General features: G+C 39.7%; 1 protein-coding gene and 1 long non-coding RNA gene across 4 annotated transcripts; one reads left to right on the plus strand and one right to left on the minus strand.

The window, feature by feature from the left end:
* Positions 1-961: 961 nt before the first annotated feature.
* Positions 962-12,854, minus strand: LOC125727100 (DNA repair protein XRCC1-like). Its single transcript, XM_049003781.1, has 17 exons — positions 12,352-12,854; positions 12,051-12,143; positions 11,243-11,350; positions 10,868-11,026; positions 10,313-10,390; positions 9,515-9,635; positions 9,259-9,362; positions 8,227-8,389; positions 7,183-7,423; positions 6,430-6,546; positions 5,655-5,730; positions 5,348-5,453; positions 2,847-2,889; positions 2,621-2,766; positions 2,452-2,542; positions 2,222-2,297; positions 962-1,707 (listed from the first exon to the last, which is right to left on the minus strand). The coding sequence occupies exons 1-17, from the start codon at positions 12,400-12,402 to the stop codon at positions 1,600-1,602; spliced, it is 1,881 nt and encodes a 626-aa protein (XP_048859738.1). The 5' UTR covers positions 12,403-12,854; the 3' UTR covers positions 962-1,599.
* A 77-nt stretch (positions 12,855-12,931) lies between these two features.
* Positions 12,932-15,053, plus strand: LOC125727093 (uncharacterized). Of its 3 annotated transcripts, none has more exons than XR_007388541.1 (4): positions 12,932-13,198; positions 13,784-13,982; positions 14,631-14,711; positions 14,820-15,053. It is a non-coding gene; the product is annotated as an uncharacterized LOC125727093 (long non-coding RNA). The 3 variants fall into 3 exon arrangements; XR_007388542.1 differs by having other exon boundaries at positions 14,631-14,684; XR_007388543.1 differs by lacking the exon at positions 14,820-15,053 and having other exon boundaries at positions 14,069-14,809.
* Positions 15,054-16,274: the final 1,221 nt, after the last annotated feature.

Consider the following 16,274-nt stretch of genomic DNA (forward strand, 5'->3'; position numbering starts at 1 on the left):
GTTAACAATAAAGCAGCCAAATGATGACCCTGGATGCTCTACTCAACTGCTATTACGTAACCCTCAGATTTAGTTCTGACTTGTTAGTCTTGATGCTAAACAGTTGTATCCATTTTGAAGTATAGTAACATACTACTTTAGCATTTCTTTGAACCTGAAAATTATTTAAAATCATACATACTGCAGGTCCGCATTGATTTAGTTAGCAAAAAAGTATTTATGATGGTTTATAGTATAGTCCAGGAGTCTGTTGTTCTTTCATCATTAGTATTTATATCCTGCATTTTATAAAAGCAACAGCACATTTTCATATATCAAATGTATCGAAATTGGAAGTAATTTTACTAGGTGAAATTAAAACACACACCCACAACCAAAGCCTAGAGAAAAGTATCTATATGAAATTCAAATTAAATGTAACAGCATACTGTACATTCTATGAAAACTGAATGATCATGATGCAGTGATTCAACTGTCGAGACCAAATATGAGGCATAGTATGGTGTAATAATATAATCAGTGTAAGAGCCTTGTGTTCTGCAGAAAACACAAAGTCTTTGACTGTGAATCTAGAACTAAACGGAATGATGCAAATTGAAGTGACAAACCTAGAAGGCACATATATTACACCTCAGGGCAAGTGGAGAAACAATCTGTTGCCTGAGGCAAGAAAGACCTTCAGGTGTCCAAGCTTCTGGAGGCTCATACATTACATCCAGTCCTTTTTGGCAGACAAAGAACAAAATATTGCGACAGGTGTCACGTGCTGGATTTCTCCATTTATGGCTCTCATCTGGCCTACTGGCAAAACAGAAATCAGGCCCATTTACATAATAGATCCATTTAAATCCCGGGGTCTAGGAGTTAATATGGAAATTGCTGCTCATCACAAAAGAAAGTTTTGTTTTAGGGACACCCGTATTGGCTGTGGGTAGCCCAAAACATACAAAAGTGATTCAGATTTCTCTCAAAAGTGTAGTTTTAATCAAGCTAGAAGGTAGGAAATGTACGACTGAAATGCAAATAAAACAATTCAGGAATATCTAAAAACTTTCAAGAAAAAAAATTAACACAAAAATGGGACTATCCAGACTTCCAAAAATATTTGCAAGTAACACTGCCTTCGGCCACAATTCAAACCATATATATGTATTGTTGTTAAAGAGGAGTCTAAAAATTAAAAAGGAAACCCAAGGCTACTAATTTTGCTTTCTTTGTCTGACATGGATCCCTTCACAAAACAACACTGGTTGTTTACCTGTAAACCAACCCAATTCCCTAGTTACAGATGAAGCCTTTTTTGATTATTGGTCAGCTCCGCTTGGGGGGGAAATTTTTACTAACTTGAAACAACAAACCATATCAGGTTTAAAGAAATACATAAAAGTTTTCAGAGAGTTCTGTGCTATGTATGTGGGACAGGTTGAGATGCACAGCTCTTGAACCTGATAAACGTTGCAATGTGTCTACCACAGCTAACACTGTGCTGCAGTACATTGCTCATCTCAAATGGCAGGGCATTCTGTGAAGTACCATAAAGGTTTGTATGCTAAGCTTTCTCATCAACAACAAAGTGTGCCTTTGCAACAAGTCTTTTAGTTAAGGTACAACTGTATAGGGCTGGTAAGGCAGCATCTTCTGACGATCATTGATGGCAAAAATCCAGGTAGGCTTTACAAAGCACAGACTGCAGTTCTCTATCAGGGCCTGGAAAGTGATACACAAGAGAGCCAGGCTGGTTACAAGCAAAAACAGTCAACACACTGACAAGCCTTTCATGCATACAACCCTTCACATTTAAAAAGCTATTTTAGTTTGCCTGTAACACACCTCAAACTGACATGACAGTTTGCTTAGATTATACATTATGTAAATTCATACATTTTGCATACAAAAACGCACAACTGCCAGAGGTACTTCGTGTTTTTTTTCCTCAAAAACTGGAGTTCTGTGCCGCATTGCAAATAGAAGTGCCAGAGGCTAAACTCAATTTAATGCAAATGTTAAATGAGACAAACACAATGGCACTGCATGTTAAAGGAAGAACGAAAACGTTCTGCAACATCTGATTTGTTATTTGTTGAAAACACCAGAACTACTGCAAAGCAAATATATGACCTATATTTTACATGATGGCTCAAAAGGTGGTATGAGCAGATATGGAGGAGCAGAAGGGGGTGAGACGTGAGCAGCTGCCCTATGCCAAGAGCACTGCGCTTACCTCCTCAAAGGAGCTGTGCCACCCCTCAGCAGTGATGACAAACTGCACCTTATCACTCATGTACTCTTCAACCACTCTGGCAGGGATAAGACAATGGAATTATTTTGACTAACACAGAAATCTTGGTGTGTCCTGTTGACAAGACATCCTTCCGTTACTAATGTGCCCTCCCAACTCCCCCAAAAGACTCCCCACTTTCCCCACCATCCTCCCTAAATCTGCATTCTCACCCATTAAAGGCAATGATGCATCTCAACAAAAGGCGCCTCTCATTCTGGGAGAATTTGCCAAAGAGGAAAAAACGTTTTCCAGTCAGGAAATCTGCAGGGGGGAAAAAATATGGTCAGAGATACTACAGATGGAAATGGAAAATGAATAAGAAATGCAGCGGTGGCCCACCTGGCAGCTCTGGGATGGGCTTGTCTTCCTCTGCCTCAGCATCGGTGTTCTCATCAGTCGAGCCTCCATAAACATCTGCATTCCTGCCTCCTGTAGTTTCCCTGGCCTCCCTCTCATCTCTCCTCTGCAGGCTCTCACCTTTGGCTCTGCAAAACAAACCCATTTTAAAAAGGTCCCAGATACAGAATTGTGCAAAGTTGCAGTAATAGTGTTAATGACTGTTTACCTCTTCAGTTCATCTTCGGTGTCCATTCCAGAATCTTCATTCCCTGTGGATAAGGAATTTGGGGAAATGGTGGGGCAGTGTTAAAGCAAACACAAAACATGAACTCTACTGGGCTTTGCAGATTATATAAACATTAAATATAGAATCTGTTAAACTAACTCTGAGTAAATTCTGACTAACGAAATCCAAATTAGTATAGGGTATTATGCATAAGCTCAGAAACTCACCCAAAAGCTGAACCTTTCCAATTTTCATGTTTATACTGCTTTTCAGTACACCACAAAAAAACTGCTCAGTTATCGCTGCTGAATGTAAGCCACTGACTGCCTATGTATCAGAATGTAAGAAATGCAGTTTTTTTGCTATTTATATGACCAGATCGGATAACAAATACAGCAATGTTGTGCTCTGTGGGTTCATCTAACAGGTATACATCTACTACCAAAAAGTGAGAGCATGCTATTTGAAGACACTGACAGACCATGCACATAGAATCCAAAAATATATCATGGGTAATATTCTTTTTAAAGTCTCAGTTTAAATTCTCAACAATACTGTTGGCATTATGAGATAATTGATGATCAGTAATCATTTCCGTACACTGCAGTACATTTCAGTGATAAAACTACTGGCATTGTGTGATAAATGTGGCCCTGTAAACTACTCCCTAGTGGTGGGTGATATGACCATATTGAACAAATGCAACTGCAATGTGAAGCAAATGGCACATTACAAACAAAGTGCTCTCGAGGAGTCAACTAGGCATAAGTGCAGCTAAGGCAAGCTTCCAATGAATGCCCAGTTATAAGTGCACTACTTATTATAACTACAGATCAAACTGACAAATGCCTACCATTACACAGCTGCATGTTTAGGTGTTGCAACAGTACTACCATGAAACAAATAAATTTGATGTGAACCAAAACAATTTCAGCCTGCATAATATCTCAGCGCTGACTGAATATCTCACTTATTTGTCAATTTTCTGTCTCAGTGAATTTCAACTTATTGAGCAGATCTTAAACTAAAAGCGCAATTGATCTTTTCTAAGCAGTTAGCTAGCTTGGTTAATAATGGTCGAATAAACAGTGTGTGGAATGGCATATGAGGAAGAATTTCTACTTTGATTGTGTGGAATTGGTTTGGATTTGCAGTCTACTGTAATTTGCAAACTTTTCAAAGATACCGTCTGTACAACAGGTGTCAACACAGCCAATTTTATGTATTGTGTGCATTTGTTGTAAACTGAGTAATCAATCAGTTTCTATGTGCAGTATTTTACTGACCTTTATTATTATTTAGCTACATGCAGTGTTTCTTGTAAAGGATAGAATTAAGTGGTTATGGTCAATTAATAGTACTACATACATGGGTCAGTCCGTGCCAAATCAACCAATGTCCAGAAAAGTTCTGGAAAAGTATACCAGGAGAGCAATTTTCAGCTCTCTAGTATGCTTAGAAACGAAGATATGGTCTCCTGAAAACCCTTACAAATTATATACACGATTCGCGAGTGCAAAAAAAGGGGCGTGGCACCCAAATTTGAAAGGGCCATAACTTTGGACTGCATCAGAATTTTTCAATGAAACTTGGGGAATTTTCAGTGTTCTCTATAAGGATCAAAATACCAAGTTTTCATCAAAATCAGGAATAATGCCCATGGAGCCCCTGGTTGATTTGGCATGGACTGACCCACATGTCAATTTAGTTGTCTTGTAAACAATAAAAAGCATTGTAATTTATAAATATATCTTGATTCTAACCAAAAATACTGTAATATGACATTTTTTCCATATCACCCACCCCTACCAGAGCTCCCAATTTGCCAACCGCTTTCATTTCTCACATTTACAACCTGTTCTTAAGGGTAGAAAACATGTGGAGACATACAGAGGGGGAAAATGCACGTGGAGAGGTATTGTCTCACGATTTATACCCTCACAGCGTTCCATATGTAAGCCCTGAAAAGCAATGAGTAGGAGAGCGCTAAGCCCTAAGCTCTCAAAATCTCCACACACATTTGCAGACCCGCCACGACAAAAATCATGTGCCAAAAGACAGCCAATTGAGAGGTCCTCCTGAGTTGCAACTGATGACTTGTCAGTATATACAACTCTTGCAGTAAAATACTTTTTAGCCTTTGTATGCATTTACAGATGTCCATAAATGTACATATTTCAGTACACTAGAAAATCTCATTACGCATCTGATTATGCACACAGATTCTGAATACGCATTTACGGATTCCTGTACACATTTATAAATCTCAGTATGCATTTACAAATTCTTTTACACATTTACAAACCTTAATACGCACACACAGATTGAGATACAGTCACACAACTCTCCACGCACATTTGCAAATAATTTTGCTACAATAATAGCCCCATATGTTCCCCTTTCCCCAATAAAACTGGAGTATGGCTTAGTCAAGCAAGCAAGCAGACGGGGCACATGGATGTGTGCTGTGTTTTCCACACGGGAGCAGTGTGCTATATGACCTGGTTCATCTGCATCAGTGGAGCCTGCATACTCATTCTCCGCCTTTCCTTCTTGGTCTGATTTCCTAGGGGTGGTCTGTTTTCTCTCTTTTTGCATGCTGCCTTTCTGTGCAGGAAAAATAACGACAAGAAGTCAGAATAGGTGTCAGATCCTTAAGGTTGTGTTAAACACCCTTAGTATGAAAGTGCTTCAAAAGTTTGTCCAAAATGCACTATGTCATGTGAGCATGTTAGTCTGTTTATATGCTGTCTTTGATTACATCACCATTGCTTAAGGTTAGTATATAAAGTCAAGCAAAATAATCACCACTTGTTCCTCTTCACTTTCATCTTTCTCCCCACTGCTCTCCTCTGAGCTAGACTCAGCTCCATCCATTAGGTACCTAACACATAAATCAGATGAATAAGATAAGAAGTCAGTGGAGAACAGTGTAATATTTATTAAAACCATAGCTAAACAGATAAATCATCTCCAGTGAAATAAGACAAAATATGCAAGGTGACAATTTTGACATTTGTCATTTAACTTGACAGACACCACCCTTATTGTGCAACTAGTAAGCAACAACATTAAAGGATAGAATAAACATAACAACATCAGTATATTTCACTAAATCCTTCTTGGCATGTCTGGATACTTTGATGAACACAAGCTACTTTACATTTCCTTACTGGCGATGCAATGGAAAACATGAAAAACAAGTTAATACTATTTATGCCGTTTTCATTTTTTCCCAGGCAATATTTGTACAAATAGCTTACTGCTTTTGATGAATATCTTCCTCTTATCAAACCAATATGAGTAGTATTAGCCCCCTATCAGAGATTAGATGGGAACTAAACTGTCAGTGTCTACTGGAATCTTATGCATTTCTAGGACTATATCTGAAATGGACTTTCTTCGGTTGTTCCTCTGACATTTGAGACATGCTATGAAGTAAAATTCATTTTACAACCATAAAATTAGGCAAATCTTTAAGAAGCTAAGCATGCTTTATACAGATATGCATGGTTTCAAAAAGGGACTGGAACGAAATAAACTGATAAATTGGTGGTTCAAAAGAGAAAAAAGTATTTTTTACCGTTTGTAAGATATCTTTTGCTTCCTCTTGTAGCAGTCAAGCACCCACTCCTTCCGTACTATAGTGCCCCCTGCTGCTTTCACCTGGCTGTACTTAGGAGTGTTGGCAAAAGCACAGCTTTAAGGGGAAGACAAAGGTTTGAGTGATCACATTAGGGCTTATCATCAAACCAAAAGAAGAGAATATTATATGACTAAGAAGAAACAAAAAGAAGTTTCAGGGAGATAATACAACTGTAATTTATGTTCTAAGATAAACTTCAACACCAATAAACATGTGAAGTCATCCAAGTCCATAACTCCATCATGACCTTCGAAAAGATGCAAATGAAACTTCTTTACTGTGAACTTTCTTTGGGTTAAATCTGAATTGGCATTGAATACTGTTCATTTTCATGGAAAACTCACCAAAAATTAAATTAGTATTTTTCTGGTTTTTAAATTCCACAGAATCTAAAAAACAAACACGTCTGACACCCGGGGATATTTTATATTTTGAAGAAATACAAACAAACTACTCATCGTTTTTGGATGCGCTAGCCAGCAGGTAAATCAGGTCGCCCTTTTAAAATCCCCAGTCAGATTCTGCTTCAGTTTTTAATGGTTCTCAAAATTAAAATGAAAAACACTTCTGTACTAGCCAAATTCTGTAGAATTTGTATTTTCTCCATTATCTGGTCTGATTCCCACCTCTAGCTTCTTGAAGTAAAATTAGAGGACCAGGATGGAACACACTCAAAAAATAAAGACTTACATGAGATGGGTGGCGTCTGGAGTCCAGTCTGGCCGGTATCGGGCTCCCATGCTTAATGCCTTGTCACGCAGCTCACCCCGAAAGGGGTTCTGAAAGCCACTCAGCACCACCACCACACCTTCCAGGATCTTTTTCACAGACACAACCTCACTGGGCTTGTTCTGCACTTTGGTTCTTGACTGCAGTCTAGCTGGGCTCTCCCTTTTCTCACTGAGTTCTAGGTTCTTCTGTTCTGAAGTACCTGGAGTAGAGAGTGCAGGTGGCAATAAGAATGTAGATGAGCATGAAGGAAAGGAACAGTCATTAAACCACTGACCAATTCAAAGGAGGGAGTCTCAGGAAGAGGACGGCTCACTATATAAATAAATACTTATTTTATATGAATAAATTACCATGCATTTTAACTTTTATACAACTAATTCATACTTCCCCCCATTGTCTCTTTGGTTAACGTTCTGAGTCTGTGCTATAGCATAAATAATTAGGACCAAAGAATGCATTTGGAAATATCATTGTAATTGGTTTCATTCTTCTTTAACATACTAATAATGGGATGGAACTATGACATTAAATACAGTAGGTAATACTGCATATCTAGGTCAGTTATATAAACTTAAGCAAAAATATCAGTAGTGATGGGTTGAATAAAAAAATCATCAGTCTATTCAAAATGAATTTCTCAACATATGCCTTTTCCTATATATTTATTGAATTTGGATATTTACAATGTGAAATCACTAATAACTAACCTTTTGTGGCTTAAAAAAGAAATACATCACAATCTCATAAATCTACACCCCAAATCCATATTTGTAATGGGCAACACAATTGTTTTTTCATGGCAGAATAGTAGAGAATGGCATTACACAAAAAATATGCCCAAACCTAAAATCTTAAACTTATGCTGTTTCGGTGAGTACAATATATTAAAAATTCCTGTATAGTGGGGTGTCAGACGTTTTTGTGGATTACAGTAAAATATCCTGCATAAAATGCATCCCAGTGACTGTTGATGTGAGAGAAAGTGCATGGGTGAAAACTCACTCTTGTTCAAGCCTGAGTTGCCTGCAGATGTTTGTTTTGGCCGCTGTTTGGGTACCCCACCACCAGGCTCAGTTGTGGCCACGGTGCTAGCTTTCTTGGCAAGGGGCTGACTGGAACCTGAATGGTGTTCCTTACTGAACTCAAACTTCCTTTTAGCTGAAGTCTAGGAGGTGATAGAGAAGATGATGAAGAAAGAGATGGCTACAGGACACCTTGTCTGCAGAACCTAAAATTCTTAAGTACGTGAAGTCCAGTGCCAAACTTTCAGGTCAGGACACCTTATATTCATGTAATAAATATCCAAATGTTAATTAGATGGTAATCTGCCTGAGACATAAAGAAAAAAATAGTTTATAATGATCATCGTCATATAGTGATTAATTTCACCCAGATGTGATCACTATAATGAACTTGATAAGTAACTAGGACTCTGATGCTTTCTCCCGACTTCGGCTGTTGCAGCTGCCATGATAGACAGATAAACTGACGATTTGTCGACATGTACGTGACATCAAGTACCTTTTATTAGAACGAGTAAACCTGACACAGCTAAAAAATGAAAGGTCATCCAGCTAGTTACTTATCAAGTTAATTGACAAAAATGAAAATTGAAGACATTTTCTCTGTAGTTTTAGTTTATTTTAGTTTGTTTTCATTTTAGTTTGTTATCTTTTTGTCAAGCCTTGTTTTTTTATTATTGAAAATGATTTTTCACAATTAGTTTTTGTTATTCCGTTACTTTTCATGAACGATAACGCTGGGTCTCTCTAAAAATGTTATCAATTCTACTTCGTTGCCCATAGAATGCCACTGCAAAGTATGACACAGATCCAACACATGATTTTTCAATTATCATCTTAGAACAGTACCAAAACCATATGCATTTACCGGCATTCAAGGAATACAATTAACTTATGTCAAGGATTATTCATTTCAAAACCTTGGCCAGAATAGAGAATGCATTTACAATGGGGAGAAGTTCCAGTGAAGTAAAACATAGAGAGGAGGAGATACAGGCTGCAGCTGCCCTACCTGTACAGAAGAAATGTTGGAGCCAGTGGGCTGGGGTTGACTGCCCCCAGAACCAGACTGCAATGCTGCAGCTGCATAGCTGAGTTTCTCCTTCTGAGGTGAAACTGAAGCGAGGCAAGACAGTCAGTAGTACAATGCTCACTGTGGTCCATACAGGCCGGGCATCATAACAACTGGCAAATTTTCAAATTGTTAATGTTTGATGTTTTTTCCCCTTCTAAACTTAATTTGAATTAAGTGAGAGAAGCTTCCCTACCCTTGGGACTGGCACTGAGCTTGGGGGCACTGTCCCGACTGAGGAAAAGGCTGCCTGGCTGCAGACTGGGGCTAGTGGAGGGAGCCTCTTCCTTCACCCGGAACTGGCCCAACTTTGTCAACTTCCATCAATGGAAATCAAACACAAACATGACAAAGCCAAAATTACATTAGGACAACAGAGCTGCCTTAAGATGAACATTGCTTTTGACTCCTTCAGTCTCTCAGTAATGCAACCCTTCTATCCATCCATCCATTTTCCAAACCGCTTATCCTTCTGGGTCGCGGGGGGTCCGGAGCCTATCCCGGAAGCAATGGGCACGAGGCAGGGAACAACCCAGGATGGGGGGCCAGCCCATCGCAGGGCACACTCACACACCATTCACGCACACATTCACACCTACGGGCAATTTAGCAACTCCAATTTTGGACTGTGAGGGGAAACCGGAGTACCCGGAGGAAACCCCATGACGACATGGGGAGAACATGCAAACTCTACACACGTGACCCAGGCGGAGACTCAAACCCGGGTCCCAGAGGTGTGAGGCAACAGTGCTAACCACTGCACCACCATACCGCCCCCGCAACCCTTCTAATTTTATATAAATAACAATGTATATGCTTATAAGATTATGGAATCAAAACACTACAGCTGTTTACAACCTGGTTGACCTACTGCAAAATCCTATCGGAACATTTCCCCTAGATTTTTGATCAATTATTTAACAAGAGACTCTTATGAAACTACAGAGTGGATATAGTTTAACAAATGGAAAAATGTGAACAAGAATTGTCATACTGGAGGCGTTGCTGCTGGTGGGTCACTTTTGTCTGGGGGTGAATGGAACTTCACAAAGGCAACTCCATAGGCAATGTTCTGTCAAGCAAAGACCACATAAATCCACAGGTGGCTGGTGGTATTTGGCAACCACAGGTCAGTGAAAGTCACTGTATAGCAGGCTTCCAAGAACACATTTAAGCTAGGACTGAGAAAAGGCTTAAAGGCAAGTTATTACTCTAATGCATGTGCTAGGTGAAGTTACACAGAACTGTAAACAGCCAATCATAACAAATAATTACTATAGAAAGCTGAAATGAAATTACAATGAAATTACTGTACATAAAATACACACGAGCATGTATAAAACATGTAACAAAGTTATCTAGTGGTGTTTAATTTTGGTGAGCAGTGCAGTCATTTTCAAATATTTCAGCTATTAAACTCCATTGAACCAGTGCAAGAAATGCACTTTAGGTGAATGGCTTAACAGCTCATAGTGTTTGACAACATTTAATAGTTGATCCTAGGACACATTCTAATACAGTTCATTCCATATCACATACAAGTTTTTACCTTGCTGTAGGGTTGCATGCATATGATCTTGACCCGGTCCCATTTCTCCTGGGCTGTGGCCTTTACCAGCTGATTGGGCCCAAAGAGGCGCACTCTGTTGCTGTTGGTGCCATTGCGACTCTCTGAAGGGGACATGAAGGAGGACGTAACCAGCAAAACCTACAAAAAGGTATGAAGAGGGTTTCACAAGAGCAACAAGAACAAACCACAAAAAATGTACAGAAGACAGGTGCCAACACCTCAGTATGGTTCATTTGGTCTCATGATTAAAGAACCATGCCATGTGGCAAATTGCTAACTTACCCAAGCAAAAAATGCACTTGGGTCTCATACAGTGAAGACATTGACAAATAATAGGAAATAAGGAACATGTACCTCGTAGTCCTGGTCCTTGATGGAGGTTGAGTGCCCCACCAAGACCTCAATAAATGCAGAGCCCTCGTTCCCAATGTCAATGCTATGTATATGCTCCTCTTTCTCAAACTGAAACAGAACAGACCATCCATCACAAGAGAATACCCCTAGGTTTACAGCTTTTGGGGGGGGGGGGTGGCAGACAGACACCGACAGGATTCATGGTGTTCATGTGTTTCTTTTAATGACAGCAGTCAAAATAACAACTGAACTAAACATCAGAACATTTCTTTTTATAACATATTTTCCGACGCGCACTCTCTGTCCGCTGGCGGGAGCGTGCTCACCCGTGTGTGTGCGCACATGTGTCGGAGTGTGCATCGGGGCGGAACTCCGCCATGCGCAATACAGAAAGCAGAGGAGAATTGCAAACGCGTGACCGTGTAGAGACAAAAATGATAAGCTGTTGTGTAAATAAGATAAATAACAAGGCTATTTAGTTTGTTTAATAACAGGACAATGTATAGACCTGTTCAATAGGGAAAGTAACCTTAAATGACTTCTGTTGTGATGTGGCGCTATATAGAAAGTAAAATTAAATTAAATTAACTTGATCTTCAAGGAGGGGTGAGGTGGCCCCATAATATAATGGTTGGGGAAACACTGAAAGTCAGACCCCTCAGGGTACCAAAGAAACGGTTTCAGGCTGTATTCATACAGTGAACTATATCTGAACACTGCCTGGATGTAAACGTAAGGCATATGCAAAAAATACAACGTACTTAGATTAAGTGCAATAACTTCGGCAAGGACAAGTATATTAAATGACCTGCAAAATCACGGAGATTTGTTTCTCCCCAGGTCGTGCTGCCTTCCACTTCCTGTAGGTGTCAGAATTTAGCAGGTTTTCCGCCTTGTGAGTCTGTGGTAAAGATTCATAAACCGAGATAGGTAAAATTAGTTTACTAATTTAGTAACTTACTATAATAAGATCACGTATTTAAACGTTTTATAGGCAAAATTACTTTATATAAAATGAACCTTACAACTTGAAAGACAAACAACATCTAAACGTCGCTATGATGAAATTTCAATTCAAGTATAGAGATATAATTGAGTTGTACACTTACACTATCCTCGCTGCTGCAGGATACAACGTGTTTCAGTTTAATCTCCGGCATATCTTCAGTGACAATACAACGAAAACGAATCAATAATTGATGGCGAAAGCGTAAAGAACGTAATATTATGAATATTCCAACGGTTTGAGTTCTCCCTTTCGTTCACATAACTGGACAGGCAATGCATAGGTGCATTTTGTTATAATGTGATAGAAACACTCCAAAAGTATCGGCCTGAACAAGTAATTCTGTAAGCACGCTGCATATACAAATTACTAATTACACAGTAAAATAATTAACCTAGCGTGGATACATGCATTCATCGAACGGACTTCAACAAAGCGAGCGCAGCGAGCTTGTTACATAATCATGAAAACAAATTTAAAATGAAAAAAGTCTTAAACTGGACATTACAGTGCGAGGCTACGTTTGTTTTCTTTGACAACTATTGCTTTAAGTACAATATTCCTGTAATTTCAAAGCTTTATTTACACGGAACACTTTTCACTAAAATCCTTCTCGTTTAACATCCTGTTACGACATTTCCGGGAGATCTATTTGTACCTCGCATGCGCAGCATTACATTTTACGGCGATCTGTACAACCTGTTGCAACTGTCCGATTTCACGTCAGCGCTGTGGCTGTCCGATTTGCGATTCCTGCCCGATCTGTGTACCCATGCGCCACACCAGCTACCTAGTGTGCAGTGAAGTTATGGTTACAGCAGGAAAAATGCGCGGTCAGACTTTTTTCCAAAATCTTACAAACTATCTCTTAGGTAGAAAATTGGTCGGTGAAATCTCACCAAGGGATACGGGCGAACTGTGCCGTGTATCCCCAAACTATACAATCAAAGGTATGTTGATTTATATCTGTTTCACATGGTGCGAAATCGAGTTAGGTACCGGTATATGTGTTATTATTGAATCTGTATAGTTTGCTTGCACAGAAGTTCCTTCATAGAAGCACTGGTGTTTGTGCAGCCATGTCAAATTCGATATTGATTCATCCAAAATTTAGATTATTTTAATTTTTAATATTGTTGAGAATGTTTTTTGCCATGTTGATGACTGTGTTGACAAATGAGTTGCCATGCAATTTCTTAGAATTCTTTATTAAGTGTCTAAAATTACAGTGGGTTTCATGTTAATTATTAGCTTTTATCATTATTATTTATTTTAGCCCTGCATAAATCTCTGCATGCAACCAAATCTTGAGGAAATGCATTGAGTAATTATTTAAAGCAAGCCCACATTCTGTTTTTGCTATGCATGTATATATGTTATGTGCGTTAAAGTTCTTTTTTTCTATTAAAGTATATGAGCTTAACATGGATAAATGATGCATATCAATTTACTATAAATACAGATGTAGGATATTCTATCCATGTCATTAACTCTTCAGCACTAAATCAAATTCATATGTTTGTATTATTTTAAAGGCATGGCCAGAGATTTGCTTACTGGAGTGAAGAAGCTGTGAAATTACTCCAGGGCACCCTAAAACCTCTTTAAAGGTTGTCAAGGACAATCTCTACCAAAGTCCCACCATACATGCAAGCAGTTGTTTGTCGTACTGCAGAAGAGAAGAAGCTCGTAGACTTCATTGCAAACAGTGAGGCAAACAAAGAGCATTTCTTGGTATGCTGCCTTATTCTTGGCTATGTATATTTATGTATTAGTACCTCACACTTGCTAGGCATAATTATTAAGTTTTTTTTTCTCAGTTCTAAAAAGAAGATTCTCAGCTGCAGTACACCGTCAAAGTGGCTGAGCAGGTTCCAGAGAAGTTCCACGTTCAGGATGCCTGTTGATAAGAGATACTTGCGCAACTTTAACCCTATTATTGAGAAATCAAAGAAAAAACTCCAAAGATCTTTCAATGAAAAAGAGAGTTCTATTAACAAAAGGAGAGGGTTATCTGAGGTTAAACTATGCAGCCGTATTCTTACATGTTGAAAATCAAATTAGAAAATTGATATATGAGATGCTATTTAATTTTATAGAAGTATTCCAGCGAGTGCGACGTGGAGGTCATGTTGACAGAAATTGAGAAAAGGAACGTGATATTATTTGGTGGTTTAAGTAGTGGCATCAGCAATAAACGAAAGTTGATGGAGTGGCAGAGTGTGGCGGAGTCAGTTAAAAGTTGGTTCCGAAATGCGCATGGTAGCCGAAATTTATAAGAAGTAGTTGGACATTAAAGTCGATGTGAAAAAACAAGTGGCCGCTCACCGTAAGAGTCTTAGCAGCACAGGTGAAGGTAGCGTAATTCCCTGTCTCCCTTAGAATCCCCCTTTGAGCAACGAGTTGCTGCAATGACTGGGGACACACTTTTATCGGGTGAGGGGGACTCCGAAGTCAGCATGGGTGGGTTTTTCTCATACCAAACTTGTTTGAATTACTTGCATGTTTATGAATAACAAGTAGGGCGCAGATGCGGTGTTACTTTTGTTTATTGTTTGTTTATACTTACAGACAATAGTACAAGAGGTGCCCACAGTGCCGAGGACGACACAGGCGGCGATGGTGCTGCTGTGCCGAGCACATCTTTGGGCGCTGGCTGCACACATTCCCGTGCCTCGGAAACCGGGGGGCGACCGTCCGGCCGTGTGCTGACTGAAGCTGTGCTGCAGTCACAAAATGCAATAGCACATGCTGTAAGAGATGTTGCCAATGAAGGAAAACATGTAATTGATACGGTGTGATATTAACAACGCATTAAAAAAATAATAATTAAAAATTAAATGCGGTGTTTGGTTACCTTGCTATTACATTGAAACGAAGTTGTAATGCTGTTCCATTTGGCAGAGCCAATTTGGTGGCTCAGGGTCAGGTTCATCTTGCCTAAGCTCTTCAGATACCAGCAAGCCACGATTTTGTGCCAGATTATGCAGCACGCTACATGCATGTACAATGCGACACACTTTTTGCTGACTGTATAGCGGCACCCCACTGGTTTTGTCCAGGCAGTGCCAACAGCTTTTAAGCTGCCCTACAGTGCGCTCTACCACCGCCCGAGCCCGAGAATGGGGGGCATCATCATAATGCCACTCTTGTTCATTCTGTGGGTTTGGAGCGGTGTGAGAAGCCACGACTTCAGTGGGTACTGGGTACCCACTGTCCCATAAGGAACTGTCAAATGGTTCAATCAAACAAAGCTTACAATATTGGGCCAAATTATAAAATGGGAAAAATCTTACCGATCAGCCTGCCATCACATACCACCCCATTTTCACTGTTTCTGAGAATGAGCGAATCATGGGTTGAGCCAGGCCCTCTAGTCACAACATTAATGCAGGGGCGTTAGAAGCATTTTGAATGTGGGGAGGACACGCTGGCATAAAACTAATATTTTTTGTTAAATGTGGTGGGTGTCACAATTGTCGCGGAGCGGGGAATCGCTCGGGAAGGCAGACGGGCAGAAAGCAGACAAGGCAGGCGAATCTTGGGGTAAACAGGGATTTAATTTTGGGCAGGACAAACGGGAGTAATGGGCAGGTACTGACACTGACAAACATCAATGACGGACAAGGGACACAGGCAAGACTTGGACTCAAATAGACAGGACAGATCAAAATAACTAGACACAGCTGGGTACGATCAGGGAAGCCCACGTGGATAATCAGGGGGGCGTGGCACACAGGAGGATCGTACGAGCTGGGCGTGACAGTGGGATTCAAACAATTATGGTATGTGAGGGGGACATGTCCCTCTCAGACTTAATGGTGGCGATGCCCATGCATTAATGAGACACATGTTCAAATCGCACATAATTTGTACATTAATAGAGTGAAAGTGATTTCTATTTACATAAGCAAGTTCGTTCTCCGAAGGTTCTTTTATAGCAATGTGTGTGCAGTCGACTCCGATTACTGTACATTGGGAAAACCGGACATCTCTGCAAATTGCGCTTTAATGTTTGCCTGTTCA

The sequence above is a fragment of the Brienomyrus brachyistius genome, unplaced genomic scaffold (genome assembly GCF_023856365.1).
Source record: "Brienomyrus brachyistius isolate T26 unplaced genomic scaffold, BBRACH_0.4 scaffold86, whole genome shotgun sequence".
NCBI lineage: Eukaryota > Metazoa > Chordata > Actinopteri > Osteoglossiformes > Mormyridae > Brienomyrus > Brienomyrus brachyistius.

Coding starts and splice junctions, on each gene's coding strand:
- LOC125727100 (XM_049003781.1), bottom strand. CDS start 12,402: ATGCCGGAGATTAAACTGAAACACGTTGTATCCTGCAGCAGCGAGGAT. Junction 9,636..10,312: donor CACCAGCAGCAACGCCTCCA/GTATGACAATTC, acceptor CATTGATGGAAG/TTGACAAAGTTGGGCCAGTT. Junction 5,731..6,429: donor CAAAAGATATCTTACAAACG/GTAAAAAATACT, acceptor TTTATGTGTTAG/GTACCTAATGGATGGAGCTG.